This window comes from Echeneis naucrates, chromosome 3, assembly GCF_900963305.1.
Source record: "Echeneis naucrates chromosome 3, fEcheNa1.1, whole genome shotgun sequence".
NCBI lineage: Eukaryota > Metazoa > Chordata > Actinopteri > Carangiformes > Echeneidae > Echeneis > Echeneis naucrates.
The window spans coordinates 1,168,510-1,186,167 of NC_042513.1; the positions used below are offsets into that span (position 1 = coordinate 1,168,510).

At 41.1% G+C, this 17,658-nt stretch overlaps 1 protein-coding gene across 3 annotated transcripts in view; it reads left to right on the forward strand.

Annotated features, from left to right (window-relative positions):
- elp4 (elongator acetyltransferase complex subunit 4) overlaps positions 1 to 14,053 on the forward strand; it is a 49,593-nt gene extending 35,540 nt beyond the window's left edge. For all 3 annotated transcript variants that reach the window (XM_029499129.1, XM_029499131.1, XM_029499132.1), the window contains exon 10: positions 13,587 to 14,053. In XM_029499129.1, coding sequence (XP_029354989.1) covers positions 13,587 to 13,715 — 129 coding nt within the window. In that variant the 3' untranslated portion in view covers positions 13,716 to 14,053. The remainder of the gene's footprint in view (positions 1 to 13,586) is intronic.
- The last annotated feature ends 3,605 nt before the right edge of the window (positions 14,054 to 17,658 follow it).

Consider the following 17,658-nt stretch of genomic DNA (forward strand, 5'->3'; position numbering starts at 1 on the left):
TTATTATTTTGTTTTTATAATTATTTTATTGTTTATTTTTTCAGGTGGGGGGTGCTAATGCTACTGCTAATACGAAAATATGCGTATCTGTGCCTGCAGACAATTAAACAGTGTGTCCGTGTGTATGTGTGAGCGTGATGAGAGTGCTGCAGTCTTTGACAGCAGTATGTTTAGGTGTTGTAGGTTGTAGGGTTCTTATAATTAAATACTGGGAGTCCCAAAAGGAACCTCCAGGTCACATCAAAAAGGGTAAAAGATGGGAGAAAGGCTGTGGGAGCTCTTCTATTTTCAGTCCCACTGCAGCTCAAATGTCAAATGTCACAATAGTTAGTAAAAGTCGTTTGTCTTCACACACCTTTGTCTGTCATGTTGTGTTTGACAGAGCCTTGGTTTCCCATGTTGTTTGAATGAAGGTTGAGGTGTACATCAGGAATCCTGACAATGCTGCCACAGCATATTGACACTACTCCACCCACCTGCGGCAGCAGACACGCGTGGCATTCCCTCCCTCAATTATCCTTCCATCAGGAAGGAATCCTAATAAACCTGCTCCTTTCACTTCCATTCTATCCATCACCTTCTGATTATTACTCAGAATCAGCGGCGTGGAAAGTTGACACGTTCAAAGCCATTGTCTCTGTTAAACAGAAATCTTGTCAGAGGAACCAACTGGCTCTGGTCATGTGCTTTATTTTCAAGTTTTGGATCTGCTTGTGCACCCTGGCAACTGTAGAACAGCCTAACAGGCTGTCAGGAATTTCATCTTGATGCACCCACCCTGAGTGACCAATAGTTCCACCCATCACCTCTTCAGGTGTTGGAGAAGGAACTGAAACATCACTTTTATCTTCATCTAAAAGTTAATTGAGATTTAGACCTTTCATTATTTTTGCTCTTGTAAAATGAGATATCAGTAATTATGATAATATACTATACCTTGTCATATATTGCTTTATTCTGATCTCCTTTACCACACAGTACCACACAACTGACCAGGGTTGGCTCATCACAGTCACAGCACCAACATGCAAGAGAAGGGGTAGGGATGAAATGGGGCAGGGAGAGAGAGACAGACAGAGGAAGAGAGAGAGAGACCATTTTTCCCCCAGGTATGACAGAGTCACTCATGCAGAAAGATGCCACATGGAGGGAGGTGGGGAGGGGAGTGGCACGAAGGAACTCTTGGCTTCCTCTCTCATTTGTACCCCCCTACCCTGAAAACGCATCTGTCTTCTTCTCTCTGCCACACACACCTTCCCTGCATCCTTCGCTCACCTTGTCGCTCTAGCAACAGAGACTTTTCACTTTTAGCAGCTTAAATTGTTTTCCCATATTTTCTGTGGCTTCTGAGTGTTTCCAGTCACATTTCATGCCACCTGCCATATTTTGACAAACTTTCTTGGGACGTAGCTCTTTGGTTGCCAGTTTGTTTTCTTTGTAGCAAGAGTACTTTGGCCTTCACACACACACACAGTGCCGTTACCGTTACCCCAAGTGGTCCGTCTTACATGCAAATGTGTGTCTGCTCTACAGTGATCACCATTATAGTCCATAGCAGAGCTATCTCATGGCTGCATGGATTAAAACAATTAAACTTTGCCCCTCCCGCGTCACAACAATCATTTGCGGATGTGTTGGGTGAAATTTAGCAAGAAATTATCATTTTCTGAATCACTTCACTCTGCTTGCTCGGTGTTTGTTTCATTCTTTCTCTTTCTCCGGTTTGTCTTTGAGCTCTTTAAAAAGCTTGGAGCCCCCTGCATGTTCTTCTTTTTTGTTTCTTTTCGCTATACTTTTTTTTTTTTTTTTTTTTTCCATCATTATCCAAAAGCACTTTTCAGTGCCTGCAAATGCTTTCTGAACGCCATCCTTTCTTCCCTTTCAGGCTGGATGTCATTGTTGCTGCCTGTGGGCTGGGTGTATTTATTTAGGGGTAATTGGTGTGTGGATGAGTGAGGTAATGAGGTGTATCCACACTTGGCTGCTCCCCTCCCTGAGAGCCTGAGACAGACGTAGCCTAGCTGGGCTCCGGCTTGAGCTGTACCACACTGCTGTCTCCTCCTCACAGGCCAGAATGGCTCTTTCATACCCAGGTGGACAAACACAATCACTGGAGCTGATACCTCAATTCGGCCTCTGCAGTTTGAAGTGGTGTTGGGGGGGAGGGGGGTGTGGGTGGGTGTGTGAGTGAGTGTATGCATACATGAGTACATATCCTTGTGTGTGTGTGTGTGTGTGTGTGTGTGTGTGTGTGTGTGTGTGCGTGCATGTAGATGGGTGGAGAGTGAAAAACAGCACTTGGTTGTTTGCCTGTCTCTGTCTTGAGTCCTTGTTTGTCTTTTGGCCTGTGTTTGTGTAAGTGATTTTCCCTATGTGTTTGTAAGTGCATATATATCAGGCTGAGTAGGTGTTCAATGGAGCTCAAGAAGGACCTTTGGCTCTCACAGCCCCCTGCCAACCTCAAACTGCCCTTGATGTCCTGCAGAGTTACCTAATGATTTCAGTTACACCTCCCTTATCTGTCTGGCCCGTGTGGTAGCAACCGTCTGACGCTTCAAGCCTTTACATGCCATTTGCTGCCTCATATCGTGTGAAATTCAATTGCACAGCTCCAACTGTAGCCAGAGTTGGGGGATCTCCCTTGCTCTGTCTACCCTGCTCTCATTCCTCTGGTTCACTCTCTCTATCTGTCAACTCTCCCTGTTTGTAAATACAAACACAAACAGTTGTAATATTGCACTTTTTTCCCCCACATAATCTCGGGGAAATGTATTTTTGTTTTAACATGAGATTTTGCACACCTCATTTGAATGAACTGCTGAACTTTCAAACAGGAAAGCTTAGATGTTTGAGGCTACCCACAGGTGTTCAGCAAATAATATTATGCATAGATTGTTTTGTTGTTATCAGGGTAATTGGTGTAGACCTGCCAGCCTTTGATAGACACACAATTACTGTATGTGATGCGAAAGTGGACTCATTTTAGGGCAGGATTTTGAGTTGCTAATGGTGCATTATTCAGCTTTTGGTCTGTCCCCAAAAGTGCCGGGCCAAATCAAACACACCGCTCCAGGGTAATTGAGGCCCACTCCGCACCCCCTGCAGTGAGCAAGGCAGAACTGTAATCCCCTGACAACTCTGACTTGGCCTCAATCTGGAAGGCCGCCCATTTCCCAGAAAAACATCTAACTCGGCATCGAGGAGAATGCTGATAGGCACATGCGGAACACCAATTTTGTTATTCTTTTCAACTCAACAGCGGTCTGCCTCAATCTCTGTGCATTTCTTTGCTTTTTCATTCAAACTACACAACCAGTCAAAAGTTTGGACACACTTTCCTATTCATTTGAAGGAGAAAGTGTGTCCAAACTTTTGACTGGTAATGTATATTTCATAGAACATAATTGCACGCTACTTATACAAGTCAGACTGATTGTTTTACTTATTATTCTCTTCAAGCGTTGTGGGGTTTTTTTTTTGTTTTGTTTTGTGTTTCTAATCAAATGTGGTTCACCACCTTAACCACAGAAAATCTTCCACCTTTCTTTGTTGAGTTTTTCTGAAACTCCACAAAATGAAAGACTGTAATAACTGGAAATTTGAGAGATGTTTGAACTTTGCTGTGTGTATTATGTGTATTCTGTTCATTTTCTTTCAAGTACAGTTTTGTGAAATTAGGAAAGGAATATTGTCATAATGGTAACTGAGAGTAAGCTAACTAACTATCCCAATCTAACACTAACACACCTCCACCTCATGCTAGTTGCAGACACCGAATCAACACCAAGCATTGATTATTCCACCATTTCAAATCAGCTCTGAAACAGTTAGCTGGCCTTGTGAGATGGTACAGTATTTTGAATATCCATAACATTAAAGGTACTGACCTTCATAGATTTTTGTAATTTTTGGATAATTGGAAGGTATATTTTAGATTTAAACTTATAACCAAAGTCATTTGACAAAAGATCTATGAATGTTTATTACAATGGCATCATAGTTTTCTTGGAGTTAAAATTGTATCTATTTTATTGTTTTGAAAATCCAGACATCCTCTACATTGTCGCCTCCTAAAGGGGTCATTTGCAGAGAGGGTAGCACATGCATTTAACACTGTCTCTCTGATTTTCCATGTTAGTTTGCATCCTCCCCAGGCTCTGGCTCACTGTTTTAATGGCTTTAGTAATGCTTCACAATTAACAAACAGCCACTGCTCTAGGTTAGATAATGACTGGTGTGTTTCAGGCTAAATTAGAAAGCACAAAACGAGAGTTTCCCACCATCCACAGTGTTTCAAGGACCTAGAGGTTATGTGGGGAAATGGATGGTGGTGAATTTTTTGACAGGGCAGCAGAGGGGATGTTTCATTCCCTCTGACATCTTGAACACCCTAAAGGTAGCTTTGCCAACAGTCTACCCAGGAAGCACCTCACCTAGCTGTGGCTAAATTTACACAATTTCCCTGCCCATTGGGAACAAACTGGAGAGGAAAGCAGAGGTGGAGGTGGGGTGGAGTAGAGGGCAAAGGGAGGAAGAGGGAGAAGGAGATAAGAGACTGGGGAATGTATATGTGTCAGTGTGTGCAATTTAATTTACTAAGCTGAACATAATTTGCAGTTTGATTGAAGTATATTCAAAACAGTTTTACATTTTTTTAAACAGAATGCTTTGCATTTTCAAAATGTTTCTTACCCTTGCATTTCTTAGTTCTTATTGTGCTTCCTACAGGTAATTGTTTAGTTTGCATCAGCGTGGAGATGAGGAATGGGTCAGACTTAGGTTTTCCAGAATAACATTAGGAGTTCAGTGGATTAGTGAAACGAAGCATTTCAGCCGCCAGCAATACCAGTACATCTCCCTGTGAGTGCTTCAGCTTTTCTGTCATACGTAAGTTGTGAAAGTGGTGAGCGTCACTGAAGACTGTCACAAATGACAGTGATAGTGGAAATATGAGTGGATGGGAAGGAATAACTCAATATTGCCATTTCAAGCAAGACATAGAGCACTGGACTAATGGCTCACCTCAAAGCAAGAAAAATTGTCTCAAGTCTTCTTTCTTGAGAAATTTTATGTTTAAAAAAGAAAATATATATATATATATTTTTTTTTTTGCAGAAGCACATCTGCCCGACGATAATACTTCTATTGTGTGGGCTGTCAACATTAAAGAGTTATTGCAATTGTGAAATTTAGCTCCAGAAGTTCCAAGGGGCAGCATGTCTGCATAGTTGTTAGTGCTGTTGCCCGACAACAAGAAGGCAGCGGATTTGGTTCCTGGACCTGCGGCCTTCCTGTGCAGATTTTGCATGTTCTCCCGGTGCCCATGTGGGTTTCCTCTGGGCACTCCATTTTCCTCCCACTGTCCTAAGACATCATGTTTAGGTTAATTGGTGACTCTAAATTGTCCTTTATCTTTGTATGTTGGTCCTGCAATGGACTGGCGACCTGCGCAGAGTACTTCGCCCAATGTGAGGTAGAGGATGAATTGTATTACATTTATTTTTTTACTATCCAAGATATGATATTGGAATAATCAACACTACATTGCTTTTATATTGCACCGTAAATTGCCTGTTTTCATCAGTTTGAATCATGATTGGGCAAAGACTCTAATCTTGCACTTTAAAACTGTATTTCGCTTTTTGTAAATTTACACAAAGGCTGCAGATATTGAAGCTCCCAAGACAGACAGTCAAATAGAATGGTAACAATTCTAGATGCTCCCTAGTGGCAGAGTTCAGGCTGTTTGCCTGCGGGCTGATGTGGAGTGAATGGCCTTAGAGGCTCTAGGCTGGTCTATGTGTGGCCCGGCTGGTCCAAGTCAGCAGTAATGACTGGCTTTGGCCAGCATGCCTGTTAATGTGAATGGGGTTACTCTGGGCAACACCTTTTCAGCTGGGTCCTATGAAGTCCCCAGTATGGTGGTCTTTGTCCACACAAGGGCTGTCCTCTCAGCAAAAAGGGCTCCTTTTTTGTGAGGACTATCAACTGGTGATGGATTATACCCACCCCCTTTATTCATCCGGGCAAACTAACAGACACGGATGCATGCAAACATACTCAAACTCTTGCACATATATACAATCATAAACAAAAAGATTTTTGCAAACACATCAGCACGTTATCCTACACAGTTTTGTCATAGAGGATTAAAATGTAATATGATTACAGCATCATTACATGTACTCATATACATTGTGTACTTTCAAACTGTTTATTTGTTGTGGCCTACACATCACTTGGTTATGTGGGTGAATTTCCCTCATGGTTAACCATTTATTTCTGTCTTGAGTTACACCTTTATCACCCATTCATCAGTTTTTACATTTCAATATTTATGTCTACTCTCCTCTCCTTTTCTGGACCTCAGTTACATCAGTACTGATGGATGTTGGCAGTGCCAACGTTGTATGTGTGGTCCGTCCAATTACTCGCAGAGTTCCTGCAGATCAAGCAGATTTCAAGCAGGTAAACCTGATCCCGTAAGGATGTAGTGGGAAATCCCAGTGAGAAAACTGACCATGGTTCACACACACACATCTGTGCCTTTCTTTTTAAATATGTGCTCCATTTCCTTTACTGAGAAGGATGGTATAAGCTGGCTTGTTGAGCTGCTCTTGTTGCACCAAGCAGGGACAAGACAGATGGCTATACCATACAAGTTTTCAAGCCTACATTGTAATAAGGTTATATGCAGGTTAAGTGGTGGTAGATGTGGGTAACAAAGTTGTGACAGTTTTATAATCATTATGTATTATGCTGTGAATATTTGAAATGGAAGAAAAAGTTGTCATGGCCTGCCTTCAGTCAATGGCTTTCTACTTTTGATATGTTTGCAAACACAACAGACTGTTCATCTGTGAGCATGAACGCCCCCACCCCTCTCAAGGGGTCAGCCTCCTATCCAGCCTGACACAGTAACCTCCAGACGACCTTTCGTTTTACCAAATGTTATGCCTGTAAACTGCATGAATACCATCATGGCACTAATGATGGGGGAAAATTGGGCTTTCTGGTTGAGGGAAGGCTGGGTTATCCAGCTTTCTGTGCTCATATTTTAAATACCTCTGTGGGACACATGTGTTAGCAAGTTGCAGTGTGTATCCGGCTGTCTTTTCGAATATGAGTGTGTGCACTTCTAGACTGAGGAGAACACAGACAAAAAACATGAATTATACATGACAAAATATCCTTTGCAACTCTATGGCTTTCATATTTTTAGGACAGATGCAGTGACAAAGGCAGTAAGCATGGGTAACTTAAAGGAATAGTCCAACATTTTGCAGAAATGCACTGATTCACTGCTTTTTCATGGCCACAAGGTTGCCAGGAATTCATAGGAGACATTGGAGAAACATTGGATTCTCCAGGAAGTCACCAGTTTTTAAGATGAAAAATAGACCTGCACCTAGCCACCTAAAAACCAGAGCTTAATGTTTTTACATTGATTCTCACCCAGATGAAACATGATATATAATGTGAATTCATGGGTTTGAGCTTTGTGAGCATGCAGTTTGTTTGTGTGTTGTTTTTTTTTTTTTTTTTTGTGTTTGTTTTGTTTTGTTTTTTTTATGTTTGGACAGACCCTGCTACCTTGTTCATATTGATTCTAGTTTTATGATGGCACAAAGTACAAATTTTTGCCTGGGACTGTTTTCAAGTGAGTGTCACACTATGATTTTAAATCATGACTAACATTGTCCAAGTGTTTGTGCACAGTATGGTCCTTTTATTAAAAAGGTAACCACTCTGACTGGCCCAGCATTGAATGTTGGTCAGTGTATTGGCAATGTTTGTGTTTAGAAATGTACCCAAGTGTGAATATTATGGTAAGGCATCTTCATCATTGCTCTTACCGAAATGTCAGTGTTTTTTTTATTTTTTTGTTTGTTTGTTGTTTTGTTATTTCTTTTTAACCTGAGGTCGATATCAGTCATGGTTTGAGGGGGTAAAATTTGTATTTGAGGGGTAGAGGGCACATGAGGTCCCCCAGATAAGCTGTCATAACCCATGCAGCCACACTATTTGCAATGGGCCTATTGGTAGTGAAGGCAGCACTTAGACATGTTTGTACTCTATGCCCTCTATCCCTCTCCCTTTTTCTCCAGGCACCATGTCACTCCAGGGGCATATCAGCCCTCCCTGGCTGTGCCCAAGTCCATAACACCAGCTAACCCCGCCCCCCGCCCCCCCTTCTGTTCAGCACCATTGGGGTCAATGTGCCCTCACCCCCTCACTCTACCATGCCCACAGTCCACACCAACACTGCCCTCAAAAGAGAAACAAAACCAAAAAACAGAAAAGAGACAAAATGGCCCCATGCTGCTTCTCCTGTCAAGAGCCTTGACAGGAGAAGCAGAGGCCTCAAGAGGAGGGTTCAGCTGAAGATATATGATGACGGAGATAACAAGTCAAGTTGTTGTGTTACAGCAAAGTTACACTTTGGCCCTTGTTTGTCCATTTGGTTATTCAGAAGTACTGCGGAGCTAACTGATTCCCATGCATGTCATGTTTAGTAACATGACATACTATCAAAGTCTGTTTTACATCAGGCTGTGGAGCGTGAAGGGTAAGTGAGAAGCTGGTGATTCAAGAGAACAGAAATAAACATTCCATTAGATATTAAAAGAAACCTTGAAATGTTGTCAGCTATTCAATTTCCTGTTTGGACCTGCTCATATTTTAATGAAATTCGGTCAGTTATTACTCCCTTCCCATTCTTCAAGTGCATGGGAATATAATTGCACCAAAAATGCTTACTCATCTCTCTGCCTGATGTGCTGACTACTCTGTCAGATGCATTAGCCATAAAGCAGAAGAGATAATGAGACTGTGTCTGCATCTGTCTATCGACTAGTCTGCCTGACTGTGTGCATGCCTCTTAGATTATCATGAATCAGGCAGCAGGTGACCATCACCCAAATACCAAAAAGAGACCAGAGTAGAAAGTAACTAAATCAAACTACACAAGGCTCATATCAAGTTTTTTTTTTTTTTTTTTTTTTTTTTGAGCACTCTTTAAAAGAAAAAAAACTACCTTTGCATATTTTACATTTAGTCAAATGGACAGTGCTGTAATATTAGACTCGAAGAAATTTGAATTCATTAATCACCAGCATTATAAGACAGTTAAAGTTGAATATGTAAGAAAAAAGTCCAAAATGTCCTTATAGTAAATAAATGACAGTTGTTTGACAGGAAAGGATGACATGAGTGAGAAACGATGAGAAAGATAAATCAAATAAAAAGGTTTTTTTTTACTCTAGAAATGGCAAATTCTGAGGGAGGGAAACTTCCCCAGTCAACAGGTTATCCTTGGTGCAAGGTGTGGGATCGTGTTGCACTCTTCTCAGAAATTACCAGTGAAAATGTGATCATAGTTTGCTTCTCCAATAGAAAAGCACATCACCTCATTATGTGGGTTTTGGTTTTCCTGAAGATAATACTAGTTCCTATAGGTTCAGCAAATTATTTCCCACACAATGCAGCGTAACTTTAGAGCTGTGAGGGATTATGGTGCTGGGAGGTGATTTAGCGACTGGATAAACCAACAACTCTGGGAAATCCCTACCAATTTATTTCTGCTACCATTTTGACCCCTGACTGGTTGTAGAAATGGGACTGGAAATGGGGGACATTGACCTGGTGTCATGGACAGACGTCCACATTAGTGTATAGTAGCTGCTCTGCAGCTATGCTGTACATGGATATGAAATTGGCAAAAGATATCATGTCTAATGTGGCCACTGCCCATGAACACACACAAATTCAGCCAAAATATTTCCTGAAAAATTAATTTTTATTTTTTTTTTAGTTCTGCATCAATAAATTATCAGAAATTTCTTATTCATGTCTGGCAGCATATTGCAGGATTGCTTAGTCATAATTTCTTTTGCTATTTCATTGACTGCAGCTTAGCTATACAATGTTTCGCTTATTTCACTGACTTTGAGTTTATAATATACTGACCAAATTACAACAGTGATTGTGTTAAGTAGGTGTTTATGATAAATATCGTGTCACTTCCATGAGCATATTCCAACATCAGATAATCTGATTGAAACTGCCAGACCAGTCATCATGTGTTCCAACAACATAGCTCTAAGCTGTACAGTGACACAGACCATTTGAAAGTGTGGCTAAAACTCTATAGAAGAAATGACTCGTTAAATTAACGCCTAATACTCAAGTCATTAGCAAGCCGTTATCACTTGTGGAATGCCTTTGATGGTACTGCTTTGTGTGAGTGGTACACTGGTAAGCTCCGATTGAGGTGAAAAAAAAATGTTCATTTGGCTCTGAATCGAGAATGCACTAGCAAAACATTGCTGGGCACCAATACATGGCACAATAAAAACTGTGTTTCTGAGCTTTGAAACACTGCTGTATGTGAACATTGTAAATGTTTATTTACAACTAGCATGAAACACTGTATTCCTTAGAACCAAGTCTTTGGGGTGTTTAGTAAGCTGAGGGGAATTGTCCATTGTAGGGTGATATTAGTAACCCTCTTAGGCAAAGCTAGTCTGTGAGCCGGCCCTTAGGGCTCATTTCAAGTGCTTAGCACTCATTTGGAGCTTTGTCACCCCTCACCCTGTTGCCAGCATGGCCCCAGCCCCTCTGGCTGTGGAGCAGAGCTGAACCACAGACCTTCACCCCTGCCTGCCACCAGGGAGGGGACATTGACATCATAAATCTAACACACACACATTTGCCCACACATACTCACGCTAACACTGTGGCACACATCCATTTTCACAATGCCCCCCTCCACCAGTGCACAACAGCCAATTGTCTACTTTCCCGCCGTCCACTCCTATCCAGCAAAAAACCCCCTCCCTTTTGCACTCTCTCTTATTTTTTCTCCCTTTCTCCACCCTCGTGAAGGTTGCCAGGCAGCACAGAAAGACTTCACACAGACATACACCCCACTATGCCTCTGAGGGTTTTCCGGATGTCCTTGTTTACATCACGGAGTGTGCAGGTCGTATGGAAGTAGACTCAGAGCCTCCCTGGCTAAGTCCGTCTAAGTCCTCCACTGACCTCCATTCATTTGAAACATTCACAGCAGCTCCTCTCAACTGCTAAAATATTTTTAATGCTGAATGTTCAGGTGTAAAAAATTAAAACTCAGGGAGAAAACAAGGGAGAAAACAAGGTCAAACAAGGTGGTCTTTTCCCTCTCTTGTCAAACCATCGATTGGCTTTGTCTGCTCCTCCCTCCAACTTTGATGTTATCATTGATTGTTCTCATCTGCCCCTGAACTCATAGGTTAGAGTAGCTGAGCTACACTCCTGAATTGCTTTGACCTTCGCTCTGCACATGCTCAGTGAGTTCACAGAGCCCAGAGCCAAGCAGGCCCCAGTGTAGCCAGGCCATAGGTGCGTGACAGCCAGACAACGGTGTGATGTCTTTTTTTTTTTCCCACCAACTGAGGATGATGTATATGAGATAGATTTTTCTCCTACTCTTCTCTCAACCATGTTTCCGCTGCAGTGCACTAAGCAGGACTGAGTCCAGGCTTGATCAATGCATTGTTTTTCTTTTTCAATCACACTTGAGTGAGCTGAAGACACGAAAGGTTATGCAGGTGAGGTTTGGCAGGGGGGTAAAGTAGAGCAGAGCTTCTGGAAGCCTCTCAAGGCCAATATATGAGTTTGCATGGATTTTTGAGTGTGTCTGCCAGAGTTAAGGAAAGATTTACAGAGAAGAAAATAGCAATGTATGTTTTGATCAATTTCTGTACTTTCATGCTTATTTATCATCCCTTTTCCAAGCGTAAATCTTTAACCCTTCCCTCAGTGGGTCTTGTGTAACCTTAGCTTTACCATGCTGCATTAAATTATAGGTCCCTCACAGTGTCCCAGTGCTCACCTGCTCTAGATAATCTTCTGGGCTGCATAAAGCTTACTCCTCTTGTTTCCTGGACTGGCCTCACAAAAAGTCTACTTATACTCAGACAAAGGCAACATTCATTCATTCATCTTATACTGCTTATCTGTTTCCGGGTCGTGGGGGTGCTGGAGCCAGTCCCAGCTCACACTGGGCAAGGGTGGGGTGCACCCTGGACAGGTCGCCAGCCCATCATAGGGCCAACACACAGGGACAGACAGAGACAAACAACACATTCACACTCAGACCTACGGATAATTTAGAGTCAGCAATTAACCTAAACATAATGTCTTTGGCCAGTGGGAAGAAACCGGAGTACCCAGAGAAAACCCACACAAGCACGGGGAGAACATGTAAACTCTGCACAGAAACAGGAATTGAACCCTTCTTATTGTGGGGCAACAGCACTAACCACTATGTCACCGTGCTGCCCCACAAAGGCAACATGTTCAACACAAATGAGACCACACGGACATTGTACACCACCAACCACAGTAGCAGGAGCACCATATCAGACAGGAACATCAGTGATGTACACACATTTTGCAGTTGTTTCAGTGCTTCTAAAAACAGTGTTAATCAAAAGAAGGAAGTGGTCTACCCTAGAGGGGTAAAGAGTGTTGTGTAGTCCTGAATGATCTTTTAGTAATGACATCGTTAAACCCTCTACCCAAACACCTAGTCATTAAGAAAAAGATAAGTATCTGTGGGAGTGGAATGGTTCCCCTCAAGCTGAATGGCTGGAGGGGGTAAGGATGTGGTGGCTAGGTAAGTTTTAGAGGTCTGATGCAGGGTTGGTTGGGAGTACAGGCTTTGACCGGTGGGTTTCAGATGTCATGGCAGATTCTTTCAGGAGCAAATTACAGGGTTTAACTTCTCTCTTACCTAGGATGCCTGTATTCAGATTTAACTTCCTCGGCAGGCACTGGAGCACCATGCTGCCCAACACCATTGTCAGACACATACTTGACTCTGGAGACACTTCAACTCCTCTCATGCTCTCAACTCCCCTTCAATACCACTGGCAGCCTTTCTAGCAACCTCAGGAGAGAGCAGAGCAGCGTAGCCCCTCTTAAGCTTTGTGGTAGTTAGCGTGTTAGTCTTAGGGGGCTTTACAGTAGTGGCCCTTTGTGCTTTAAGTTGGCACAGGGCAGCTCCACAGATAAGCTTTACCGTGAAACAGTTAAAAGACTTGATTCTATTGACTCTGGTCTTAGCTGAACATAATCATCTTTCTTACAAGCAAAGTAAAGCAATTGAGTAAATAAAATTAAAAATAAAAAAACATTGAGATCCTATATACACATTTGGGTTTGAACACACACTTTCTCTCACCGTCACCTCAGAAATTCATGCTGTTACGTCCCATGCACAACTAACTAAAAGCTCCCCTGATTCTCTCTCACACACACATCTCATGTGAGCTGTAACAGACCTAAAACTCTCTGAAGCATTTAGCAGCATGCTAGCAGGTTTACTCCACACCACCAGTGCTGTGGGGTGTGGTGAAGCATCTAATGCAATTTCAACCCAACATGGCTCTCTGTGAATAAACATCATTGAAGAGGACCATCTACTGTATGATGATCCACTATGTTTCTTGTTATTCTATACAGACTGATATAATACTCTGCCCTCTGTACTCTCTCTCTCTCTCTCTCACTTGCTCTCTCATACACTCTATTTTCTGTAGAGACTACATTTGCCCCCAGACTTATCTGAGACGGTGAGTCGTGTGAGCAGGGGGGAGCTGGCAGGAAGGGCCACGGTGGCCTCAGCCTGTGGCTCCAGCACTTCCGGCAACAAACACCTGGACTTTTAGAGCTCCCACACAGTCACCATAGGCAACCAACACCAGGAATGCTTCAGCGTTGACCTCTCTACTGCAGTGACCAAGTTGTTCCCTCACCCATGTAACATCAACCACGATGACCCTGCCAGCCATTTCCACCTGCCAACTATCCCAGCCAGGAGAGAAGCTCTAAGCATCTACTGTGCCTCTTCTCCTACCGGATGCATTTTATTATTATTTAAACACAGCACACGTTTATATCTTTTCACTTTGACTGGTAATATTTGCATATTTCACAATGCCATGAGAACATTATGAATGGCAGGATAAATTGTATTTAATCCAATTAAAATCCAAGTTGGTCAGAATGTTTAAGATTTGGGACATTGTTCTTTTGTTTTTCCTCTCGGTGATGGGGGCCTTGTTTACATATGAAGTGCAATCATAAAATATTTTTCAGTCATTACAGCCTCTCAGTCTTGGCAGACATTAAATAATTCAGATGAATTCTCTCAAGCTCAGCATTTATTTTATGAAGCAAGTGCCCTATTCTGCTTACCGCCACCATCTACAGCACCCTTTTTCAAGGATAATGCAATCATTTGTGCTCTTGTTGAGGTAATAAAGGAGAATACACAGTGCACAACATATGTTCTTTTTCAAATTTTATTTTACTGCATCTCAACACCTGGTGTGAAAGGAAAGTTGACCCCCTTTAAGACCGTCTGTTGCTGTGTTTTGAATGACTGATTTCTGGTCCGCCTCACTGGTTTCAGGTTCAAATAAGGATGCCTCCACCTGACCTGGAGACTGTGCCGGTGAGTGATGTGTACCTCCAGTAGGCTGGAATGTGTGCAGAGGGTAGGAGAGCTGGATTTGGGCACAGGCTTCACACCTCATCAGGCATGTTTGCTGGATGAGCTGCTCTGCCATGACAAGCCCAAAAGAACAAATTAGGTCAAATGGTCACATGGAGAAACAGACGGAAAAAAAACAACATGAAACATTAAATGTTTCATTTTTGTTTTCCTCAGTCTTCTGCTGATGTCACTTTTAATATTTTTGCCATGCAAAAACTGGCAGTATTGGTAAGCATCTGCAACGCGTGTTGGGAGGTCGTGTTATTTGACAGTTTCATGCATGAATGGTGTGATCTTATATTGGCTGTATGAGAAAGAGAGATGACACACACAGGTCACTTACACAGGTGAGCGAAAACTTGTGTTGTCAAGATAAAAACAGTTTTCCACATTATTGTTGTCAAAAACCTGACATATTTAGGATACAGTTTTAAATAGTTAAGAATAGAATACATTTCCCATTTATGTTACTGTACCACTTGTATGTTGCACATTTAATTACTCTATGTTATGGTATTGATTCAATGTTTGTTAAAGGGGTTTATTTTGGGGGGGGGGGGTTCAAGTACTTTCAGAACTAAGTGGAGAGTGGGCAGATATTCAAGATGAAAATAGCATTTAGAATTTAACTTCATCTACATGATCAACTGGATTACATAGTCGAACAGTTCTGTGAGTTTGATTGGCCACACATGCTCCTCTTGCATAAATGAAAAAGAAATTCAGGGTACAGTTATATATCTCTATATTTAATCCCCGCACATAGAAAAAAAATAGCACTCGCTATGGAAGAATCATATGTGGTTCTTCAGGTAGTCAGTCACCTCAGAAACACTACAGTATACGAAGTAGTTTTTATTGCTTTGTTTTTTTGTTTTGTTTTTTTCATTTCTGTTTTTTATTGCCCAAATATTAACTTTTTTTATTTGGTTAGTTTTGTACTTGCTCTGACAAAAACATACTTTAAATTTGGCAGTTTTATACAAGATGCATTTCTTTGTGTCTATCTGTGAAAGTAACATAAAATGAACACTGCCTCAAAGTTTTACTTGACCTGTAGCACCTGTAGCAAAATAAAGTAAGAGGACCATCATATGATTTTTATAATTACATCTTTTGGTAGTTACCATTATGTCTCACTGATTCTCAACTAAAGCTATAGTTGCTCTCCTACAGGAGCCATGGATATGGTTGACAAGTTTAATTATTAAAAGGCTTTTACATTACAGCACGATTAATGTGGCACAACGTAAGGCTGTATCTTTTCGTAACATGTTTTGTTACAGATTATTTTATTATGTAACTACATAAGTCAACTTCCATTTACAAAATACGCAATATTTATTATATTTACACCAATAAGGGGTAGTTACTTTGTGTTGTGCACAAGTAAACAGGAGAGTATCAGCTTCTGTTAGCTGCTGTGTGAATTCAGATCCAGGTCAGAATTATTGTCCCATTAAACATTGAAGTTTTCAGAACTTTACCTTACTTTCCAAGACGTAAATTATATATAAACCTTATTCCCCCCAAAGCTGTGTAATATTTGGACTTACACTATTTGCAGTCTTCCTTGCGTTTTGAATTTCTCTTTCATTTTCTAATTATTAATGTTCCTTCTCTGTTTCTGCACTTTTGTCTAGTTTTTTTTTTCTTCTCCCGTCCCTCCACACTCAGAACAGTACTCTTCCGTCTGTGTGATAGGCTGGATGAAATGAATAGAGAAATTGCTCCAGTAAAAAAAAAAAAGAAAGAAAGAAAAAAACCTCCTTAAAAATCTGATTAACCTCAGATCCTCAATGTTCTAATTGGATTTTTAAATATTAAGTGGGACGTGTAAATTCAATTTATCAATTTAGCAAGATATTTGGTGCTGTTGCATGCTACGTGAATGTTACCTGACCTCGCTCTCTCCTGGACATCCTCTCCTTTTAGAGGCCCTCTCACACACTCTCTCACTCTTTCTCTCACACAAACCCCTGTCAAATCCATATACATACACAGACACAACCCCCCCTGCTGAGGCAGCAAGTGAAGCAAAATAACTCACTCTGCCACACAATCGCTCCTCTGCCTCGCTCTAGGCACTGGCTGCTTTATTCCATGACTTTTTTTCCCCTCCTCTCTGCTACCCTTCATCCTCATTGGTTCTGTATTTTATCATACCATTGTAATGGCTAAAACAAGAGTCAGTGATGGTGAATTGCCTGACCTTTCTCATCGTGCGGTGGCGATGTGCTGTGTGGCCTAAGTCGACTCACCCCAGCCCCACACATATAGAGAGGTTGGTTACTTTGGACACCTTTGATTGGTGAGGAATTATAAGTGTTTTATGTATATTAGAAACCCTTTTACTGGGATTTGGCAGCACTAGATGTATAAAAAAAATTCAGTAATGAAAATTAGCCAGTGCCATTTTATGGCACTATTAGACACAGGACTGAACAGGCAAAAAGGCTTTCTTTATGACACAATTTTACTGTACAAAATTTTTTATAGTTTTCACAAAATACATTTAGAAAGCTCCATTTTAAATAAAATTAAATTGAAATATTTAAGAGACAGCGTGTAGACGTTTTATCTCAGAAGCATTGCTCAGATGTAAACCCAATGTGTCCATGTTCTAAGTACACACTGAAATAAAAATGTAAAACTCAAAAGAGCATGACAGATGATGCTAGAAAAACCCTCCCATGGTCTTCAATTATAAATAAGGACTGCAGGTTTCGGCTGCAGTCTTACGAACTCGGAGCCAATGTAATCGAACAGAGCGTGTTTACAAAATTTTGCAACACAATACTAATATCTTAAAAAAAAAAAAAAAAAAAAAAAAACATTGTGTACTAGATGAGATACAAAGGCTTTGGTCTGTTTTACAATCAACAATGATTAAATCTGATATGTACTTGTAAACAACTGCCAAACACTTAAGTTTAAAACTCAGTCAAGCAATGTTTAATCATAATTATAGGAATTAAATATTTCTAGTTGCACAATTTTTTTTGACCATAGGACACTATAATACAACTATACCTAAGACAAATTGTACCTGACCCTAAAGTAATGTAATTTATGATGCATGGAACATTTATAGAATATTCTCGGGGATATAA